The sequence below is a fragment of the Callospermophilus lateralis genome, chromosome 8 (assembly GCF_048772815.1).
Source record: "Callospermophilus lateralis isolate mCalLat2 chromosome 8, mCalLat2.hap1, whole genome shotgun sequence".
NCBI classification, from domain to species: domain Eukaryota; kingdom Metazoa; phylum Chordata; class Mammalia; order Rodentia; family Sciuridae; genus Callospermophilus; species Callospermophilus lateralis.
In genome coordinates, this window is record NC_135312.1 from 2,329,198 (window position 1) to 2,350,852 (window position 21,655).

At 49.0% G+C, this 21,655-nt stretch overlaps 1 protein-coding gene across 3 annotated transcripts; it reads right to left on the bottom strand.

Annotated features, from left to right (window-relative positions):
• Positions 1–526: 526 nt before the first annotated feature.
• On the bottom strand, positions 527–21,595 carry Nop14 (NOP14 nucleolar protein). Of its 3 annotated transcripts, none has more exons than XM_076864199.1 (18): positions 21,286–21,594; positions 17,825–17,959; positions 17,158–17,299; positions 15,018–15,160; positions 14,514–14,648; positions 13,797–13,919; positions 12,675–12,806; positions 11,012–11,297; positions 10,148–10,278; positions 9,529–9,614; positions 8,245–8,380; positions 6,129–6,230; positions 5,455–5,608; positions 3,557–3,716; positions 3,006–3,153; positions 1,110–1,228; positions 879–1,034; positions 527–637 (listed from the first exon to the last, which is right to left on the bottom strand). In XM_076864199.1, exons 1-18 carry the CDS (start codon positions 21,478–21,480, stop codon positions 538–540), a joined length of 2,583 nt encoding a protein of 860 aa, XP_076720314.1. In that variant the 5' UTR covers positions 21,481–21,594; the 3' UTR covers positions 527–537. The 3 variants fall into 3 exon arrangements, with proteins under 3 accessions (XP_076720314.1, XP_076720313.1, XP_076720315.1); XM_076864198.1 differs by having other exon boundaries at positions 5,455–5,659; XM_076864200.1 differs by lacking the exons at positions 527–637; positions 879–1,034; positions 1,110–1,228 and having other exon boundaries at positions 3,036–3,153; positions 3,557–3,691; positions 5,455–5,659; positions 21,286–21,595.
• Between the last annotated feature and the right edge of the window lie 60 nt (positions 21,596–21,655).

The following is a 21,655-nucleotide window of genomic DNA, read 5'->3' on the forward strand; positions in this document are numbered from 1 at the left end:
TGCACTAGAGAAGTCAGAAATCAAGGTGACAACAACCTATGTGGACACAATAATCCAGCTGTGTTCAGTCATGTACTGCTCAGCAGTGAACTTGTGACGAGATGTGTAGCTGGCACTGTTGTGCAGACGTCACAGAATCCTTCAGTTAGGACATCAAACAGCACTAGGCAGTGTCCTCTCATGGGACCACCATCCTGAAGTGAAATGCTGTCCAGCACAGTGAGTGGCACATCCCAGTGACTCAGGAGGCTGAAGCAGGAGGATAGAAAGTACAGACCAGCCCCGGCAATTTAGCAAGGACTGACTCAAATGAAAAGGGATGGGGTAGCTCAGTGTCCCTGGGTTCACTGCACAGAATGGCTATAGTTTATCAGCACAAAACTCACACAGAGGATCGTTCCTAAAGTATGTTTTTGAATTCTTTCTATCTCATCACGATGTTTTAAAAGGAACTCAAACCTAGGGAAACCCAGGCTGACGTAGCACCCCTTCTTACTTTCATTACACAAAACAACCTTGCCTCATTTACAAAATAATTTATTTTTTGAACTTCTTCCTCTTGAGAGCTTTCCATTCACCCTCCTGTGTAGCCAGGCTGTTAAAAAGCTGCTTCACTCTCCGCTTTCTTTCTGCATCCCTATAAAAGAAGCAAGTGCCCATTTTTGGAGGATGTCTTGTGACCCAATAACAGCTCAAAACGACACCAGCTACCAAGTCCAACCCAAAGGGAGAGAAACGGGTGGAGGGTTGGGGGAATGAAGTTGCTCGGCCCTGCAGAGGCTGCTGCATGCCAGTGTCTGCAATCCTGGTGACAGAGACCAGGGGCCTGGGAGTGCTGCAGTCTCACCAGGGTCCTCCTCCCACCACAGGGTCTTTACCTTTCCATGATCTCTGAGAGCTGCATCCTAGCCAGGAACTGATTGTCCTTGCGGATTTCTCGGACGGCACCCTTGAATTCCCGTTTATGTTTGTGGATCAGTCTCTTCCTTTCCTGTTCTTCCTTACTGCTCCCTTGTTTCCTTCCAAATTCCAGGCTGAAATTGGAAAGCCAAAGGCATTATGGGGGCCACCTCTCAGCCAGAGCCCAGTGTCCTGGCCCCCCCACTCACACTTTGACCAGCCGAGGGGTGAACAGCTTTAGCGGAACTGGCTTGCTCTTCTCACACAGCAGTGGCCGGTAGAGCTGCTTTTGGCTTTCCACCTCTGCCAGTGTGCTTTGAAACAGCTCCTGAAAAAACATGAAGCAGCTGTCCTGGGGCTACCTGTCTGCAGTGCGCCCTCACAGAGTCTATGGGGTCCACAGCCAAGGCAACATGGAGACAGTCCAGCGGCCTCAGCAGCCAGCCCGGCCCCACTGGGTAAGTGAAGGGTAATGGTTGCTTGAAGGGCAGCACAGCAGTGAGAGGAAGAGCCTCCTTCAAGGAGGAAGGAGACCATGTGCAATGGGACTGGCCACCCTGGCTCAACTAAAAGGCTTTACTTAGGCAGTGAGAAGCCATGCTATCTGTGCTTCTATTATGAAACTTAACAAAATCCCTTCTTCCTAGAGAAATGTGTTATCGACACACTTTCCATGGAAGTGCAAAGGGCACCACCTCTACTGAGGTGGTCTCGGTGCTTGGAGGAAGGTGCTATGGGGCAGCTGGTGAAGCCACACGAGGGGACAGGTGAGGCTGCTGGGCCTTATCTTCACCAGCACCACGGCTAGGACACTTCAGCTGAGGTGCTGAGAGGCCACTGTGGGCTTCTGAGGAACCTCCTACAGGCAGCTCGCTGATGCTGGTCCTACACAGGTTATGTTCTGGAGCCCGGGCTGCTTGGCTTCCTGTAACCGTAGCATGGCCATTTCTTAGCCCAACTGGACATAACCTGAGTGCCTAGAAACCTACATATCCCATCACGCCCTCTTGGCTAGCCCAAATTCTGTAAGACCAGGAGATAAAATTCTCTGTCATTTAAACATAAACACAGCCATGTCCACAGTAAGTGGGTGCAGGTACAAACATCTGCATTTGACAAGTTGACATGACTTTGAGGATGGTGACTCGGTTTGCTCTCGGCTCTCGAGACTTGGCCAGGATTAGGACAGCCATTCCACTGTCCTAGAGGGACAGAGATGATAGTGCAAGCACTCAGGGTGGTCACACTGAGGGCAAGAGGCCCAGGAAGCACAGTGGTGATGTCGGGAGGCCTGGCAGAGGAGTGGGAGACAGCCACATTCTAAGGAGAGTTCCAGGCAAAGAAGACCAGATAGGAGGATCCCAGGAGAGCACAGGCAGGTTTCCAGGCCAGGAGGCAGCACACCGCAGCGCCTTGTGCTGTGGTCAGCATTTGCCTGTTTTTGTTTAATATTTTTTAGCTGTACTTGGACATAATACCTTTATTTTATTTATTTGTATGTGGTGCTGGGGATCGAACCCAGGGCCTCACCTGTGCTAGGTGCACTCTACCACTGAGCCCCAGCCCCAGCCCTTCCTTCTGTTCATAATGAAAGGGGAATGCAGGGGAGGGCCAGGGCTCAGAGGGTGACTGGCACCTCCTCCTCCAGTGGCCCCCTGGGCTGGTGCAGAAGGGCCTGTGCTGTGGGGGACAGCAGGTGGGGCACAGGGCATGGATGCACTGGAGGGTCTGTGGTGACGAGGCCCAAGTCCATGGAGGACAGCCCTCAGGGCTGTGCAGAACAGAGGGACCACCCCAAGAACCCACTAGACAGCTGCAGAGTTGAGGTGCTCCTTGTGCTGCAGACCCAGCTGCAGGCCCCAGCTGGGCTCAGTGGTCTTTCAGTGCAGCCCCCTGCAGGTTCCGCCCAGTAACGGCATGGATCCAGACTCTGCTTGAATCCAGCCCAGTGGTGCTCAGAGACCAGGGACAGTATGATATCATTTCCCATTCCTGTTTGATTTTGTAAAGATGGAGTCCTTAGCTTAAATAGCAACCTCAAGGACAATTATGCCCCACTGACCCACTGCTGGCTCATCGACACCTCAAGGACCAGGGAAGCATACCTGGAGCTCGTGGGGGTGGCTGCAACGCGTCAGGTGCTCTGTTAGGAGGGCCCGGAAGGGCCTGATGATGGTGTAGAAGGATGGCAGTGTGCCATACATGAGCACGCAGCGCTTTAGCAGGGCCAGACACACAGCCAGGCAGGACAGTCTGCAGGAGCAGGAAACAAGGGCAGGACATCCATTTGTTCCAAGTCACTGGGAAACCAGTACTCTGGGTGAGAAGGTCACCCCAGCTGTGCTACCGAGAAGTCAAGTGAGGGCCCTCAGCTCACCACGAGCCGGGGGCACCCAGGAACAGCCGCCTCCTTCCTACGCAGGAAGGAGGGCTGTGGGAGACACACTGCCAACTGGAAAGGACGGCTCCCTTTACTTCCCAGGTTAACACTGAAACTGAGCAGGTATGACTCAAAAAAAATCCACATTTTTAGGAAACTTTTTAGACATCAACCCAAAGGGCCATGAGAAGAAACACACCAGCTAAAAACAAACTTTCAGGTGGTGAGTGAAAAGTGCCCATGTCTTCCACCCTCCTGGGGTGCTGTCTGACATACCTGGCGTGGGTGGCCTCAGCTGCAGTCGGGGAGCTCGGCCCACTTGCCCAGCGCAGGGGGAGGCTTCCCCTCTGCCAGGTGGCCACATCTTCTGCTTCAGAGACCAAGAGCAATTCGGAATTCTTCCCAAGTGCTCTGAAAGGATGCACCAGAGTAGAACCTGAATTCCAAGCATGACAGAGATGATGGGATGTTACTGACTACAGGTTGAGCCTGTAGCACCTCTGCCCCCAAGCTACCTGGGTGGTGCCACACCTGTAGTCAACTCAAGGAGGCAGACAGCATGGGTACAATGCTGCCCTGGCAGAAGCTTTGGCAGGGGTGGTCAGAGCCATGCCTGAACCCTTTCTTGGAGGCTTGCTGGCAACAGACTTCCTGTGGACCTACTATGTGTGGTATCATAGGCTCTAGGCCTTGACCAAAGCCTTGGGAGACATAATAAAACCAACAGAAAGAAACCAACTAAGTAGGAAAAGGGAGAGTGAAAGAGATGGCCAGGAGGAGAGGACAAGGTCAGGCAGTTTTCAAGTCTGGAGGAGGGATGTCAGCAGAGACCCAGAGGGTGTGCAGCAGTTAACCTGCCCACCACCTGGAAACACAGATGCTGGGGGCGGGGGCAGACTGCTGCGAAGACCTGGGCAGGGCTGAGCAGAGGCAGCTGGGCAGATGGTTAGACTGTTGTCAATTGCCCCAGGCCAGGCCAGCTGCGCTTCACGCCACCACTGCATTGCACGGCCCCGGGGTAGCTCCTGTAGCTCTTTCCAGCAGAAGTGCTGTCGTCTTCCCTCCATTCCCCTTTTGGGGATTATGTGGATGGCTGTGCCTCTCTTTGCCAACACTGAGCCGGACACACATGTGCCAGCAATGGCCACCAGTGCCACCAGGGATCAGGGAAGCCACATGCGGGAAAGTCCTGTCATGGAAGAAAAGCTGAGGGGCAGGCAGTAGGAATGGAGTCCTGATTGAGGAACTGCCTAGATACTGCTTCAAAACAGCTCTTACCCAGGCCCCACACAGGCAGCCCTGTGCTCTCTGCCAGCCTCTGGGCATGAAGCAAGCTGGAAATGAGATGAGGCCAAAGCCCTAAGTCTGGAAAAGACCCAGATGGGACAGACCAAGCACCCATCACAGTTCCAGGGAGGTAGCTGAGTGAGAAGTTTGCAGAAGGAAGAGTCTGCGTGAGGAAGCCCTGACCAGTGAAGGGCAATGAGGCCAGGACCAGGTTCAGAAGATCAGCCAATGGGAGGACTCCTCATCGCAACCCTGCTTCGCTACTGCTCCTTCCTGAATCCTATGGCGAGCTAAGTGACCTAACATAGGACGAAAGAAGAGCAAGGTGTGGGGAGGCTAAGGCAGGAGGACTAGTTTTGAGCTCAAGAGATCAGGGCCAGCCTGGGCAACATTCTGACACAAAAACCATGCACCAGGCCCCGGGCTCCCTCCCAAGTACAACTAACCTCCCAAATTAAATTAAGACTGATATTCTGTTTTGTGTGTGTGTGTGTGGAGCTGGGACTGCACCCAGGCCCTTGCATGCTGGGCAAGCACTCTACCACGGGGCCACATTCCCAGCCCCGTTTCTTTTCACAATATTATTTCAATGCCTAAGAGAGAAGTGTGTCAAGATTTTTATGTATATTTCTTGACACTGAGCCCTGGCTGCATGGTGTCCTCTTCATAGTCTCTGCTCAGACTTGCACATGTGACCTCAGGCCTGGAAAGCACGTTCCCTCAGCAGCAAGCTGAGTGTGTGTGGGTGTGGGTGTGGGTGTGTGCACGTGCACACTCAGAGGAGAACATGCTGCTCTGGGTGACAAGACTGCAGAAGTGTTTGTTTTTGTCTCTGGGGAATTACTCTTTACAATACATGTCAAGGAAGTTCCCACACACCAACTCACCTTGGCTTTGTGTGTTTGGAGTTGCTATGTAGAGAATCCCAAGAAGAAAATTAATAACCTCAGGTACGAATCTGTGAGACAGAGCCACGAACTCCAGAAACAAGCAGCACACAAAGAGGCCCTTCACCACATCTTGGAGCGACAGCACCGGGCACTGGAAAGGAAGCCACAGGGGAGCTGGTGCTCTGGACTCATGTTCTGGGAACTGTGTGAGACAAGACACCTGGCTGCCCAGGGGAGCTGTGCTCTGAGCCTCACCCAGAGCAAGTCCTGCATCCTGACAATGACCCCTGCAGATGACACAGCCTTACCCATGTGTAAGGCAGGATCACTGCAGTCTGTGTGGGCCAACTGTATGCCTCACAAAGGGAACCAATTTGAAATCCATACCCCCAAAGGGAACAAAAGTCCCTATCAGATTGATTTGCCAGCTCCTTCCTCGGGACACATCCTCCACTAACCATGATCCTCTACACCAGACTCCCATACCCCGCCCATCCAGGGAAACGCTCAAGGGTGCTGCGCACCTTGTCTGACCAGAACTCTGACCTCTTAGTTCTCACAGGTCCTAAAGACAAGTGGGCTTCGGCCTGATCTCACGGTCTGTATCCCTGAACCTCAGCCATGCTCCTGTTCAACATGGCCCTGAGATGTTCTGGGAAGAGGAGACACACCTTCGTGAGCAGCTGGCTCAGGCACAGGAAGGCAGGGGTCACAACTGGGTGCCGGAAGTCAGAGGTCGGAAACAACATCCCAGCAATCTTCAAATAAATGAGCTGGAGAGAGAGTGTTGCCACAGATTACAGAAGGAAATGAAGCTCAACTAAAGCACACTCTTGCAAGGGGCCCAGGAGCAGAGCTGGTTTAAAGTCCTGGTGAAACAGCCAGCATCAGTGGGCGCCATGCTCCCCCTCACCTAGGTCTGAAAACATCACCCAGAGAAAGCATGTGAACTGCTGGGCATGACAAGTTTCTTTAGAACAGGCAGTTATTTTCAGTAGGTCCAATCCCAGAGCAGCAGCTTCCACAGGAGCCTGCCACCAGCAGCAGATGGGGGTACTTAGGGGCAGCTGCCAGGGACCCACGTTAGAGCTGGAGGAGTCTGAAGTGGCCTTTCATACAGCAGGAGGGAACCTTCCACCCACACTGGTGAAGATGCCTCCTCCCTGGCCCAAAGTACCAGTTCATTGGTTTGTTTTCATTACAAAAACATATAACAGTTCTGGGTGACATGCAGCCTCTAAAACCAGCACTTCCGGGAGCTGGCGAGGCTCCATTTCCCATCTCGGGTGGTTGCAAGGGCAACGAGCCCAGCAGCAGCACCTCAGAGGGGCCGCATCACCTCTGCAGGGTGGCTCAGGACAAGGCTCCAGGAAACAGAGGCCAGCACTGCCCAGCCCACTGTAGCCTCAGGCCAGGGCCTGTCACAGGTGTGGTGAGGATTCCACTGGTTAGGAAGGGGAGCTCTGTCATGCTGAAACCTTGATATCTCCAGAAAGCTAGAGTGAAAAGCTAGAGTAAAAGGCCACATCCCTGAGGAAGAGGGAGACCTGCCATCTCCAGGACAGGAAGCTGCCTCAACTAAATTTCCCCAGGGCCACGTCAACACTCATCCATGTAGCTGTTCTCTTTAATGATGGCAGCCAGTTATGCTTGCAGAACACCTATGTGTAAGTCAGATGGGGGGGGGGGGCGGCAGGTGACACTGACATGAGCCACTGACATGAGCCACGGAGAAGGGTGGCTGGCAGATTAACTGCCCTGTCTGGACTCTGCAGCATCTCAAGAATGCCCTGCTTGACCAGGGGCACCAAGAAATTCCCCCAAAGTACCCACAACTATGTGGCTCTGACCCATGTGAATTTAAAAATAGCAGACACATGCCAGCAGGCTCCATTTCCTCCTTTCTGGTGGTGACAGGGACTCTAGTATTACTGCAGAGCTCTAAGAGGGTGTTCCAAAAGACCTCCATGTCCTACCTTAATTTGGGGGTTCTAAGGAAAATGAGGCCCAGGGAGAGGCCTGAAGGGAGCTCTTGCCAGTGTCCCGCATCCTGCCCCAGACAATTGGACCCAGGGTGCTAGCCACTGAGCCACATGCCCTTTCCTATTTCATTTGGAAACAGGGTCTCACTGTTTCCTATGCTCCTTGAATCCGAGACCTTCCTGCCTCCACCTAGCAAGCTGCTAAGATTGAGAGTGTCTGCCACTGCAACCCTGCATTTCTTCTTCAAAGATACTAAGTGTCACATAAGGCTGTTACAAATAGTCAGGGGTCTCTAGGAATAAACACAATGCTTCTGTGAGTCTTAAAGCATCTTTGCCATTAAGACTAGATACAGCCAGGCACAGCAGCACACAACCTGTAATCCCAATGAATTAAGAGGTTGAGGCAGGAGGCTTACATGTCTGAGGCCAGCCTCAGCAACTTAGACCCTGTTTCAAGATAAAAATTAAAAAGGGCTGGAAATGTAGTTCAATGGTAAAGTTCCTGAGTTCAATCCCGAGTACCCACCCCACAAAAAAAAAAAAAAAAAAAAAAGGTCAGATATAGCCCCGTCCACATGGAATCAAACCAGAATCTCTCTCTATCAGCGACTTCAGTTAACTTCCAGTAGGACGACTGTCCTCTCAGGTCTGTTGCAGTCCTCTCCCCACCAGTCTGGAAGCTCCAGGGCACAACCAGCCTCTCAATGCAAAGACACATGCATCCTCCTGGTCCTCTGTGTGATGCCAACTGAACCTGATTCTCATGGCTCAGGACCATGCCTGCAGACCCTGCATTGCTTACCACATCCAACCCTGGGAACACTGCACGGCCCTTGGTCTCAATCATTTCTTCCATCTCATGCATGGCATCTCGAAGAACAAATTTTATGGAATTGCTTGCAGACTCAGGAAACATCTGGCAAAGATTATATAACTGCCTATGAAGCAGAAATTCAAATTCAAGTCAGGAGAGGACTCTGGACAACAAAACACAGAAAACTCTTGGAAACTCATTCTGTGCAGTCACCTGCTAATTGTGCAAGTCAGAAAGGGAAGCCTCTGGATGAACCCTTTGAACTCGCTGGCAACCCTCACACGCCAAGGGCCTGACCTTCATGCAATGCCCCAGTCTTAGTGAATCACTCTTTTCCTACTATTGTCTGCTGAGCTTCCTGATGACCCAGGTAAGTTTTCTTTTTTGGTGGTGGTGTACTGGAGATTGAACTCAGGGCCCAGTGCATGCTAAACAAATGCTCTACCACTGATCCACATCCGAAGCACTTTATATTTTGAGACAGGGCCTCACTAAAATTACTGAGGCTGGTCTCAACTTGCAACCCTCTTGCCTCAGTCTCCAAGTAGTTGGAATTACAGGCATGTGCCACCACTCCTGCCTCCAGATAATTTCTAATGGTGTTTTATGATAATTACTGTACTTAGACTTGCTATTTCCTAACAATCTGGTAATGACCTTTGAGTGGAAACATTATTACTGTTGGGCACATTCTATGTGCCAACTGTGGTACTTTACACATTAGCTCATTTATTCCTTGCAGATGCTTTGTTAAGATCATCCTTCTGTGTGTGCCAGCAGTACTGGAAGTCAGGGCCCACCCCTACCATCCCTTTGGAGGACACAGGAGTGCTTTCCTAGCAGGAGATCACCAGCTCAAGTAGAGCCAGCCTTGTTAGGATGCATAGAGGTGGTGACAGACCTGGCCCACAGGGCTCAAGTTCTAGTAGTGACAATGGGATGCTCTACCATGCATTCCAAATACTTCCCAATCCCCCAGAGCTCCATTAGGAAACTAGGTACTATAAGTGAGTCTGAGGGATTCATTTTTTTAAAAACAAGGTCCCATCTCTGTGGTGCTGGGAGCAGCATGAGCCAGAGTGGGAAGGTGTCACTGTTACTGCCATGGGTTTGTTTTGTGAGTCCTGTTCATGAGCTCTGGGGACAGTCCACCTACCTGCCATGCTCATGTCACCAGACTGCCTTACTGATTTCAAAATGTGTATTTATGAGCCTAACTGGGAGAAACATTGCCAGTTCAGCCCCATATCCTTAGGAACAGTTTTTACTTACACAACCAACTTATCAATTACTTTGAGGTCTGGTGAATCATTTGTAGCCAAATCTCCAATGTATTCCAAAAGGAAGCCGAACAATTTCTGCAGGAACATGAATTGGGAAGAGAGCTTAGTGCTAAGCACCAAGATCGGAACTTCAGGCATGTGACTTCTGTTATCTAGTCTAGCAAAGGAGGTGGGTCAAGGGACCTCCTTCCAGACATGGGACCTGTGCAAAATACAGAGGCTCAGCTGGAGCACAGGGACACTGGGAGGTATCCAAGGACCAGGTGGCACTTGCAGACAGAGACACTGGTCACCAAAACTAACAGGGTGACACGCATCACCTACAGAACAATGGGGAGGGACATGTGCTGTTGTCTCTGTAGGCAGAGCCATGGGATTGCTGTGAGCCATTTGCTCTCAAGTGAAAGGAAGGGCCTGTGCCAGGTCTAAGGGAGGTGCCCAGTGCCCAGGGGTGATTCTGTTGTGAGGCCTGCTCACAAGCTCTGGGGGACAGTTATGTGCTCCCCAGCAGGAGGCACCCTTCATATGTGTAACCTCAGCAATCCTGAGGCTCCGACTGGGGGCCTGCTCCTGCTCCCGGTACTCAACACCTCGTCATTCCAACGTACTTCTAATTTCTCCTTGTTCCCCACTGCGAGACTTGGATGGTTGCATTTCTGAATTCGCTCCACCACCAAAAGCTGCTCTTCCATCGATCTTCCTGATAACGCAGATCTCAGCTCCTCATAGGACTCAGGAGCTACCGAACCCAAACATACTTACGTTTACAATGAGCATGGCTCCCCCTGTGCTAACACAGGGGGATAGTAGTCACGACAAGCAAGCTCCCTGCTTTAACAGAAGAGGTAAGGCACATCACACACATGCTTTTGTTCACAAACAATCCAACGTAGCGGACACCTAGCTGAACTGGGCTATCTAGGATTGACCATGCACCCGAGGACAGCCCCAGTGCATTTGTGGCCTACCACCCTTCCCTGAGCAGGACTTTGATTCAGTATCCACAACCCAGGGGTCACTCAGTGTCAGTGTTAGTTTTACTGCCTCAATGCCCCAGATGAGCTGGAAGGAGACACAAGAGCTAAGCAATGCCACCTCCCGAGACTCTCACCCATCAAGGCCACGTCCCCGGAGGTGAGCCTCACTGCTAGCTATCCTATGGAAAGAACTTCCAGTCACAGGATAACTCAGGGCTATTTACTTGAACTAGTTTTAGTGAACGTCAGACAAACCCCCGAAAGTTTAGGTAGAGGGTTATGTGGCTAAACAAGTGCTCAGGCCTGAACACAAGCCTCTGGGATCCACAGAGAGAATGTGAAGACACTAGGTGAAAAGGTATGTCTGCCTCATCTGCATACAGCCCACAGAAACTGCCCGGTGCAGACACAGCGGACTCCTGTGCACTCAAGCTGCACAGCTTAGCCAGGTCACAGAGGTTGTCCCTGGGCCCAAGAGAAGCAGCACCCTGCTACCTGCAAAGGTGTAGGGCAGCTCAGTTCTGGCAGCCTTCCAAGTGTTCTGGTCATCACTTCTCGGTCTCTTGCCAGGAGTCTGCCCTTGCGCTCTCGGTGGCTTCCCGCTTTCCTCCTCACTCTCTGCATTCGAGTCCAGGTCTGAATGGCTGTCCGGGTTCCCGCTCTCCCCTTCGGCCTCCTCCTCGTCACTCTCCCCTTCGCCTTCCTCCTCGTCGCTCCCTTGGATGCCAGCTTTCCCGCTTAGTTCTTTGTGGACATCCTCCTCAACGTTCATCTTTCCATCCTAGAAAGGGACCAGAGACTAGGAGCATCACTGCACAAAGCACAGATTACACAACAGGTACAGTGCATTCCTACCTGTCCGTCCCCTGGGCCTGGTCCTCCTTGCCCACCCCCATCTATGCTGTCAGACACAGGAGATGAAGGTTCTAGAATGATCTGGAGATAGTACATCTCTTCAGGGCTCCTGTGTTGGAATCTTCATCCTCAGTGTGGTGCTGTAAGAGGTGATGGATCTGCAAAAGGCAGGGCCTAGGGCTGGGGCTGGGGCTGAGTGGTAGAGCGCCTGCCTAGCATGCGCGAGGCCCTGGGGTCAATCCTCAGCACCACATAAAAATAAATAAAGATATTGTGCCCGCCTGCAATTAAAAAAAAAAAAAGGTGAGGCTACTGGAAGGCCTTAGGTCAGGAAGGGCAGTGTCCTAGGAAAGGATTATGATAGTTCTCCTGGGACATCCTGGTGCGTTCTCAGGAAAGTCTTTAAGAAACGTGTGAACCTGGCCGCTCTCCCTCTCTTGACTTCTTATCTGGTGACATGATCACTTTCTCTTGTCGATACTCAAACCACCACGATGCCTTCACCACAACTGAGAAGAATGTCTATGACTGTGAGCTACGTAAACCTCTTTAGAAAACCACTGAACCTTGAGTATTCCGTTATACTAGCAAAAAAAGGACTAATATAGGTTCCTAGTGAGTCCTGCCAAGACTAGGTCTATGTCTTGCCAGGGAGCTGTGCAGGTCCAAGATTGGGAAGGTATACCCATGGGTATCAGCAGCTCTGAGAGTTTGAGCATCATGCCTCTGTTGGGGACTTGGAACACCGAGGATAGCAGTGGTTTCCTAATTTGGGCGCAACCCCATTTCTGCTATTCCAGATAACCTTGGATTTTTTTGCCAGCACCAGTTTCCTGTCTTGGGCCCTTTTCTGTTCAAACAGCAGCCTGTCTATTTTTCTGCTTTCAGCCTTGCTATACTCTAAAAGGACAAGTGAGTAGAGACCTTTCTCATTTTTGTGAATAAAAATATACCTGTCTTAGAAACTTGATTACTCAAAAATACTCAGAGCCATAACCCTGCATTAGTTGCCTGTTTTGCTGAGATCCTGCAGCTAACCAGTTAAATCGTATGATGAGAAAGTGCTTATTGTAACAACTGAGAAAAGCGGCAAAGGCAGTCCACGTGGCTCATCATCAGGCACCTTCTGCAGAGGGAGGGAGACAGAGCACACAAGGCTCCTTTATGAAGTTCTGATACCTGACACCCACCAGCACTCAGATGAAGAACTTTAGAGAAATGGTTTCAGATTTGCATTCTCATCTGTGATGAACTCCTTATGTTTTCAAATTAAAAGGAAAGAAAATGAAGCCAAATATCTTACCTTGTAAGAAAGCAGGCGCCTGTCATCTTTGTCCAGCACAAAGCCGTCATTTAAATCATCTGCTGACGTGAGGTTTGGATTCTTCATACTTTCATCCTCCTCCTTTCCAAGCATTCTTCGAAGTCTCTCAGCCTGACAGGAAGGAAAAGAGAAGCCACATGGTGTGAGCAAACACATGAAAAGAGAGTGTGTGTCCAGCTCCGGACCACAGGGCCTCCAGCCTGCCTTCTGCCACCTTCACTCAGAGAAGAGAGCGCTGGGTGTTAAGTGGGAGACTTCCATATTTATCAGACTATTCAATCTTGGTAAATACTTTCCAGCCACAAGGAAGGAAAACCTATTCCTCTAAGATCTGACCCTAATGGAGCTCCAAGGACTTTCTCTTTGCAACACAACCTGTATTACATTAAAATAGCCAAGTGTAGAATAGTATGTCTCTATCTTATCTTTGTTTAGCTGTAGTTTGACAGAATACCTTTTATTTTATTTACTTATTTTTAATGTGGTGTTGAGGATTGAACCCAGGGCCTTGTACGTGCGAGGCAAGCACTCTACTGCTGAGCCACAAACCCACCCTATCTTATGTTTGTTTAAATGGAATAACATTTAAAAATTTTTTAAGGTGGGTGCTGTGTCCCAGCAGCTTGGAAGGCTGAGGCAAGAGGATCGCAAGTTCAAAGCCAGCCTCAGCAACAAGCATGGCTCTAAGGAACTTAGTGAGGCCCTATCTAAATAAAATACAAAATAGGGCTGGGGATGTGACTCAGTGGTCAAGTGCTCCTGAATTAAATCCCCAGACCCTACCCACCCAACCACCCCAAATTTTAATGCACAGAATAAAACCCATAAAGCAATACAGTCAACTACATTGTTAGCAGATATTTTAACAAAGAGAAATTGTAAGGAATGTCCATTATTTTATTTGGTGTGCTTGGGTATTAAAGCATTTTATATTTTTGCTTTAGTAAATACAAACTTTAAACACACCATATCTGTAATCCACCTTTCAAAATAAAGCAGACAGAGCTATAAATGAAAGGCAGCAACTGAATCTTACAAACAGGAAACTGAGGTTCCCCAGAGCCTGCCCATGCCTGCTGTGTTGCACGCAGGCCCCTGTACCTCCAGCTTCCTCAGTCGCTCTTGCTCCTCCTTTGCCAGCTCCTCCTCCGTTTTCATCCTATTAGACGGTTGTGCCTTCATTTCAAAGCCAAGCTCACGAACCATTATGTCATATGCATCAGGCTACGGTGGAGAGAAGACATTTTTTAACAGTTTAACAAAAAAGAAAAGATCTTTGCTTTGCTTCCCGACACACTCTGCAAGGGCCTCGCAGGGTACCATTATCTGAGCCTTCTCCTCTGCAGAGAAAGCTGTGCTACAGATGGCTACATGATGTTACCAAGTAAAATCCTAATATTTCCCTTGGAATCCAGCTGTTCAAACAAAGACACCATTTTCCAACAATTTAGACATAAAAAACAGCAGAGTGAAGCAACACTGTCCAGAAGAATTAAGTGTATATTAAAAGTGTATATTAAAAACATACCTCAGTGTAACACATGTGGAACAGGGAGGTTCAAACCCTACTGTCTCCACCCACAGCACTTCTTGCCCGAGAGGCATGCTAACCACCTCAAGCAGACACTGAAGTAGTGAGTCCTAAGTCTGTTTCTACCCCAGCTCAGCACGCAAATGGTAATTCAGCAGAGATGTGCAACTGAAAACCTGTCCCAACAGAGGAAGGCCAGGAAAGCATCCTGGCCTCAATTTCTTCTCCAAAGAAGAACCAAGTCGATAATGTAAGTTCACTGCAGTTTTCAATCCCTTAATTCCTACCTTAGGTTTCTCTTTTTTCTCCTGCTTCTCTGATTTGGGAGTTTTGTGGGATAGCAGGGTCTGGATTTCTTTCCAGTCTTGGTCCAGCTTCTCTGTGAGCTCAAGGGCATCTTCTCGTTTTGCCTGTCTCTCTCTCTGGAAAAACAGACACAACCTATGTATTGTCAGTGCAGACACAAAGGCAGGCTCAGGGAGAGCCCTCCTTTCTGTAGCAGGGCTACAGGCTTCCCTGCTCACTTAGACGCTCTGGGCAGTCACTTCAGTTTCACGTGCAGTGACGATCACTTTCACAAGCACACCCTGACACACATCCAACACCAAAGCCAACAACCACCGGTTGGAATTCTATGCCTGGTAAGATTAAAATGATTAAGATTAAAAAGATTAAAATTCTTCCCCAAAATGAATGCTCTTACTAAATCCAGAAATGCACAGGGAGAAAGAGTACAAGCTGGGCGTTTCCCATACTGGAGCTACTCTACAGAAAGAGCACCAGCTACCCACCTTCTCTTGCTTTGACTTGGCAATAAGCTCTTCAATCAGTTCTTTGCGTGACTTTGGTTTTGCCCCCTCCTCGCCTTCCTGCTGAGACGTTTTCTTGTGAAGGAGTCCAACTCCGCCTCCAAAGTGGGCAGCAGTCAGCTCAGCTAGAGAGAAACACCAGAAAGCACCACCATAAAAATTGGGCCCTGGTTTGGTAAGCATTTTTTTTTAGCACTCTGCTCACCCTAAGTTGAAGACCTAGCTTACTATTTCACTAAAAAATAGTTCGCGGACCATAGTCAACCAGAGTGGTGCTGGGTCCTAGGACTGTGACTCCTCCAGTTATCCAGAGCTGTTTGGGGTAACCCTCACCTCGACACTCATCTCCCCCTTCTCAGATACCAAGCAAGCATGCCCTTGTCTCCCCTTCTGTAGGATCACTCTTTTATTGCCCCTACATTAGAACACACAGCAAGCACTCTCGACCCCACCTCACTCCATGACCTCCTTCAACCCCACCTTACAGTGCCCCCAGGATGCTGTCTACTGCATCTTGAATCCGACTCCTCTCCAGCTTTGCCCTGCCTTCTGAAATGGAATCCTGCTGATCTGTGGCCAGTACTTGACGCATCTTACTCTCCTCTGGGAAATGCTGTGTCTACATGGATTCTGGCTACCGCCCACCTGTGACCTCTTGGTCTCCTATTCCTCAGCTCTTCAGGCTGCAGCTCCTGCCATCTCTATCCATTCTTGCTCTCTTGGTGATTTCATATGGTCTCCATGCTGGCACCTCCTCTCAGTTCCTGCCTTTACCTGTGTTCTCCCTGAGTTAGCCTCTAGCTGCCCTCTGACACTGTCTCTTGTCTGTCTCACAGGCACGCAAACTCCCCCAGCTTGTCTGTCCTAGTTTTCCCCATCTCCAAGAAAGGTAACAATTCCTCCTCCTAGTTGCTTGGGCTGAATTCCTTGCAGCCACCTGAGTTCCTTTCCTCACACTATATCCAACACACTAGTAAATCCTGTTGACCTGGTCCTATCAGACTCCATGGCACAGACATCTCTAAGGCTTTCTTCCTGAGTAAAAGCCAAGCTCCTCTCTGTGTCCAGAGGTCCTGTGTCTATGTGTTACCACTGCTTCCCGTGCTCTCGGCCGATGGCCACCCTGCTGCTCTGCCTCAGGCACTCTGGACTCCCCGTTCCCTCTGTGGGGGTGCTCTTGGCTTACAGGGCAACACCACATGTTCTCAGGGAGGCTGGTCATGACTTCCAAAGGTACATTCCAGCCCTTTCCTGGCTTCCTTTTTACTCTCCACTTTGTTAGATGGCATAATGTAGTGACATACTTTGCTTATTGTCTGGATCCCCAGCACAACAGAAGCCGCAAGAAGGCCCCTTCACAGCACAGTAGGTTCTGCCCCACAGGCTAGCTCAGTTCCTCAACCTTTCACCCCTGTATTATCCAGAAGTAAAAGGCAGCTTTGGGGAACAAGCTTTGCTGCCTCAGCTTTCCAGGCACTAAACACAACTGGGAGTCAGTTTTAGTTCTGTGTAGATTTCTTCTGAAGATGTTGGAAAATGGGATTTACCCTTCACTTATAAGGAATGTGAACAAGTTAATATCACACCTGCAACTTTATAAACACAACCCAAGATTATTAGACACCAGCCAAGTTTTCAACACAGTGATAATCAAGGACAAGATTTAATCTATTTCAAGTCATTATCTGCAGATAATATGTCTTGCACAAAATGACTGTAACTGGTCCTGTAGGAAGACTGAAAGAAGTATGTACACACCACTGTTACAAAAAGGTCAGGATTTATAAATAGCAGGCAAGAAAGCACTGCAGTTTAGTGTAAAAGAGCTGTCTTGTGAGTCAGTGAGATCAGTTTCATCCACAGCTTTAATTCTATCTTAAATGGTGCATTTAAGCCATTGAAAATGGCTTTCTCAGCCTGCATAAGCAGCTATCTTCCTACCTACCCACACTGTCCTCAAATTCTGAAACTTTTTTTTAAAAAGCTAAATGCAGAATTTACTGAGGTGAAACGTGTGTGAAACAACTTTCTCTAGATCTCTGAGAGGAGCAGGACAAAGTCCAGTGAACACTATCCCTTGCCACAAGGCCACAGGCTCGGGTAGCAGCACCTCTGACCTTACCAGACAGTGTTCCTCTTTCTTCATCATCACTGTCACTATCCACGATGTCGTTATGCTTTTCGATGTCTGCCAAAGACTGGCCATAATGGGTTAATTCTTCATCTTCATTTAGGTTGTAAATACTTTTTTTCTCATGATGTCGCTGACAAAAGTGCAGGGCAAATCAGTTTTCCAAAATTATCATTCATTTCTCAGCAAAAAAAAATTATTTTTCCATTATGTGTGAAACATGACAACATAGCCTAACCAGCCTTAAGATTATGCTGGGTCATGTGATCAATGATTTAGGTATAAACAGAACCCATGGATGGAAATTCTTAAAAAAAAAAATCAATGGGTCAGGCTAAATTACCAATAAATCAAGCAGTCTTTCCCACCAACAACGCTCCTCCACCACTTACTCCCCGCCTGACAGAGCTGAGGGCTAGCCTTTTAGTGAAGAACTCCAGTATGTGCTGCTGCCTTCTGCTCTGGTTCCGATGTTTATCTACTTAATAACTAGCATTTGCAGAAAGTCATGTTCCCTTGGGCCTACCTGAAAAAGGTATATCCCCTATAACTGGCAGGCAAGTAACCCCAAAGGTAAATAAGGAGAAACAGCCCTCTGTTTGAGCTTGACTTCTTTGTAAAATTTAAAGCAGACTCTTCTGCATTTTTCTTTTCATACCTGTTGTTCCAGAGCAAATCTCTTCATCATCTTTTCCTCTGGGCTTATGTTGCTATTGTACTCCCCAAAGCGTTTATCTGTAAATATATTGGACTTATCTCTTTCTTTGTACTCCTTTAGTAAAGTCTGCGTACGCTGGAAAAAAAAAAAAAATCAAATAATTTTTACAAAAAAATCCCTCAATTGCCCCTAACAGGAGCATCAGAATGGTGTGTATTTTAAAGTTCAGAGCTGTGTGCTGTGATGTCAAAAGTCTAACCACATTATTTCATCCACAATAGGTCTTTCCTAGTAAGAACAGAACTTTGAGAAGAGTTAAATCAACTCAACTCATTTTCAGTTAATGGGATAATTATTTTCCTCTTTAGAGTCTACCTGGTGCTGAAAGAAAGGAAGGGCCAAAAGCATTCACAGCCAGGCTATGTTGAATTGCTCTTTCGGCTGTCACAGCTGCCTCAGGATTTAAAAGTGTTCACTCAGGCCTGATTCACTTGGAAAAACAGAGTAAGTTTGGATTCCTTCCATCATGGAGGGACGGTTATTTCCACTGAAGGTACTCCTAAGAAATGCAGTTATGCTTTGCAAACGACATGACGTCATAAAATGAGCTTATCAAATGAGGGAAGTTTATACCTTATCAACAAGGCAATATTTTAAACTCAGAATTCCAACAACTGTATCAAAAATCAATTTAGTATTCTCCCACTAGCAGCAATTAATGAGTTCAATATTATTCAAGGCTGGCTTTCATTGGGGTTGAATTCCCTAAAGCAGAGATTAGACAGAAGGGCGTGAGGAATGACTGTGGCCTCCAAGACCTGAGCTGGCTGCAGTAGGAACTTTTGCCTATCACAGAAATTACTGTTTGCTAAGAGACTACCAATTAGCAGGAGCTTATATATGACCAGTGATGAAAGGAAGGGGTACCCAGATGGGACCATCACACAGCGGGGATCCTGGAACAATCCAATTCCATGGCTTTACAAACCCTAAGCACAAGCTGGGTGCCTTGGCAGGTATTCCAATCCCTATCCCAACCTCAGACTAGAATGTTTCTTATACTCTTCAAGGATTCTGGGTGAGCCAAACATGCATTATCCAGGAAGCCCAGAACCATCCTGGGAAGGGGCATGAAGAAGCTATCCAACACTGGGAAGGAGCATTCTTATGACACAGCATGAGTAATAGTTCCTGCATCTCTGTCCCCTCCTCACAAAGGCCTGAGAGGTACAGTCCACAGCATGGACATGCAATCCCACTAGCCTTACCAACTCAGGACTTTGGACTGTCCCCAGTGGCCACATCTGTTCAAGAAGATATCCACCTATCTCAGGCAGTCCTTAGAGGTCGCATAAGCCAATCAGAGATCACTAGGAAACTGCCCCAGCTTGTAGTGTCAAGCACTAGAGTCTGGGTTTAGATCTGACCCCACCACTTCCAAATGGAAGTTTTCTCAGGAAAAAATGAAGATAACAGTACTTCCTTCACTAGTCTGTGAGGATTAAGCATAAACATTTCAGTGACCTACTATAAGGAATCTGGAACTAACTACATCAGTAACAGTTTTTTTTTTTTTTTTTCCTGTATTGGGGATTGAATGCAGGACCTGGCATATGCTAGGCAAGTGTTCTACCCCTAAGCTACATTCCAAGCCCCTTTTATTTTACCTTGATACAGGGTCTTGCTAAGTTGCCCACACTGGCCATGAACTTGCCATCCTCCTACCGAAGGTTCCCAAAAAGCTGGGATAATAGGTGTGTGCTACCAGTTAATAATTGTTATTTTATAATTTATTTTAGAAATGAAGGAAGAGAGGCAGAGCTATAAAGCGATGATTCTGGGACTGTCCTCTTACTATTACTTTAAAGTGCTGTCCCAAAGCACCCTAACTAACTAGATTAGACAACTGGGACAGCCCATTTACTCCTCAAGAACTAGCAGACATGGAAGGACCCAGGCCCACAGCTTAGCTGTATGCCCTAACTCACACACACACATCCAGTTTTAACTTGCTGGATGACCTGCTGTACCCCCAGCTCTGAGCTCTTCAATTATGTGACTTGCTCACATCCTTCAATGCACTGGGACAATGTGCTTTCTACCTATCCCCAAAGTAGTCCACTCACTCAACCCACAAGCACAAATATGATTCCTTCTAGGAAAAATTTTCTGACTTTCCTAATTATAATAGGACTTTTGTCATCTCTGAAAGTAGTACTCAGGTTCTACTTCTGATTCCTTCCAGTATCTGAGTTTCTACCATAGGCCAAGCCCTGGGAACTTGGAGAGGAGTCACAATTCCCCTCCCATGTCAGACACAAGAGGTCTCAGCAAGCTGTCCTTTTTGGGCTGTGGGGCTTGCAAGGCTGTTGGGGCTTAGGAGTAATGACTGGGTGGCTGGGGTGTAGCTTGCTGCCTGGCATGCATAAGGCCCTAGCTGCAAAAACCAAAAAGAAATGGTGACTTGAGCTGCTCATATATAAGCTCCTGCTAATTGGTAGTCTTTTAGCAAACAGTAATTTCTGTGATAGGCAAAAGTTCCTACTGCAGCCAGCTCAGGTCTTGGAAGCCACGGTCATTCCTCATGTCCTTTTGTCAATCTCTGCTTTAGGGAATTCAACCTTCTTAACCTGTCAGACTATGAAGGAGTCTGAGAATGACAAGGCAAGAAGTCTAACAATAAAGATATTTAGAGAATGTGTACTATGCACTGGGTGTACTACTTTTATTCTCATAACCACCACAAGGAAAGATGTGCATTATTATCACTTTAAGAGTAAGAAAACCAAAGACAGAGGTCTCTCTACTAGAGGTTACAGGCCCACCCTACGCGTCAGGCACTGGAGTGTGCAGTGGACTCGTGTCATCTGTCTTGCTATTATAATGCTGTCAGCTCCTTGTGGTAGTGATCTTCCCCTCCATTACCACCTGGTGTACATTCTATGAAGGAATGCAGATTAGAGCTCTTGAGGGCAAGGGCCAAAGCTGGCTTACCTATATCTCCCCAGAGCTAGACCGGGCAATCAGTGCAGCATAAAGGCTTTGAAGACATTGATCCTGAATGCAAGTCCAGCCCTTACCAGGTGTGGGACTATGGGGAATTCACCTTTTTCTTCCTGTGCCTTAATTAATTCACCAACCTCATAATGCATGTTCCTCAGAACAACCATAAGAATTGTTTTACTGCCGCCGCTGTGCACCGTCCTGTACGGCCCCGGACCCCGAACGCGCAGAGCTCAGAGCAAAGGGAAAGGTCAGGCCGCGCTGTGCAGGACGCCCGGTGGCTTCCGAGGGCTCAGCTCTGCCCGGGCAGTCAGAGGAGTCGCCAGAACCGCGCACGTGCAAGGGACCTGCCCACGCCACAGCAAAGCACCGAACCGGCCCGCGCGGCCTCCACCCTGCAGCCGGGGAAACGCGGCGGCGAGAAGCCGACGGTCGAGCCAGCTCCGGCAGCCCCTCACCTTCCTGATGGCCCGCGCGCGAGCCACGCCGGGCAGCCCCACGTCGTGGCGCGTCTTCCGGCCCAGGATCTGGAACTTCTGCCTGTTGACCTTCACCTCGAACGGGTTCGGGTTGGCCTTCGCCGGGCCCCCGCGTTCCCCCAGCGGCGCCCGGGGCGCCTGCCTCCGTGCCGCGGCCAGCCTGGCCTTCCCCATGCCGAGCGCTCCGCCAAACTCGCGCCGCAAGCCAGGGAACCTTGGCGGCCGAAAGCAGTTTTACTGGGGAAACGCGTGTGCGGCTGCGGACGCCGCCGAGAGTCGTCTCGCGATAACTGCACAGCTCTCACGGCACCTAGACCAGCCCAGAAGGACGCCGACGGTCTCCGCTCAA

Bases quoted from the DNA above. Each gene is read 5' to 3' on its own strand.
- Nop14 (XM_076864198.1), bottom strand. From the start codon at position 21,480: ATGGGGAAGGCCAGGCTGGCCGCGGCACGGAGGCAGGCGCCCCGGGCG. The intron at 17,960-21,285 runs GTGAGGGGCTGC...TTTTTTTTCCAG, and splicing joins GCGCGCGGGCCATCAGGAAG to CGTACGCAGACTTTACTAAA. The intron at 11,298-12,674 runs GTAAGATATTTG...GTCCCTTTCTAG, and splicing joins GGCGCCTGCTTTCTTACAAG to GATGGAAAGATGAACGTTGA.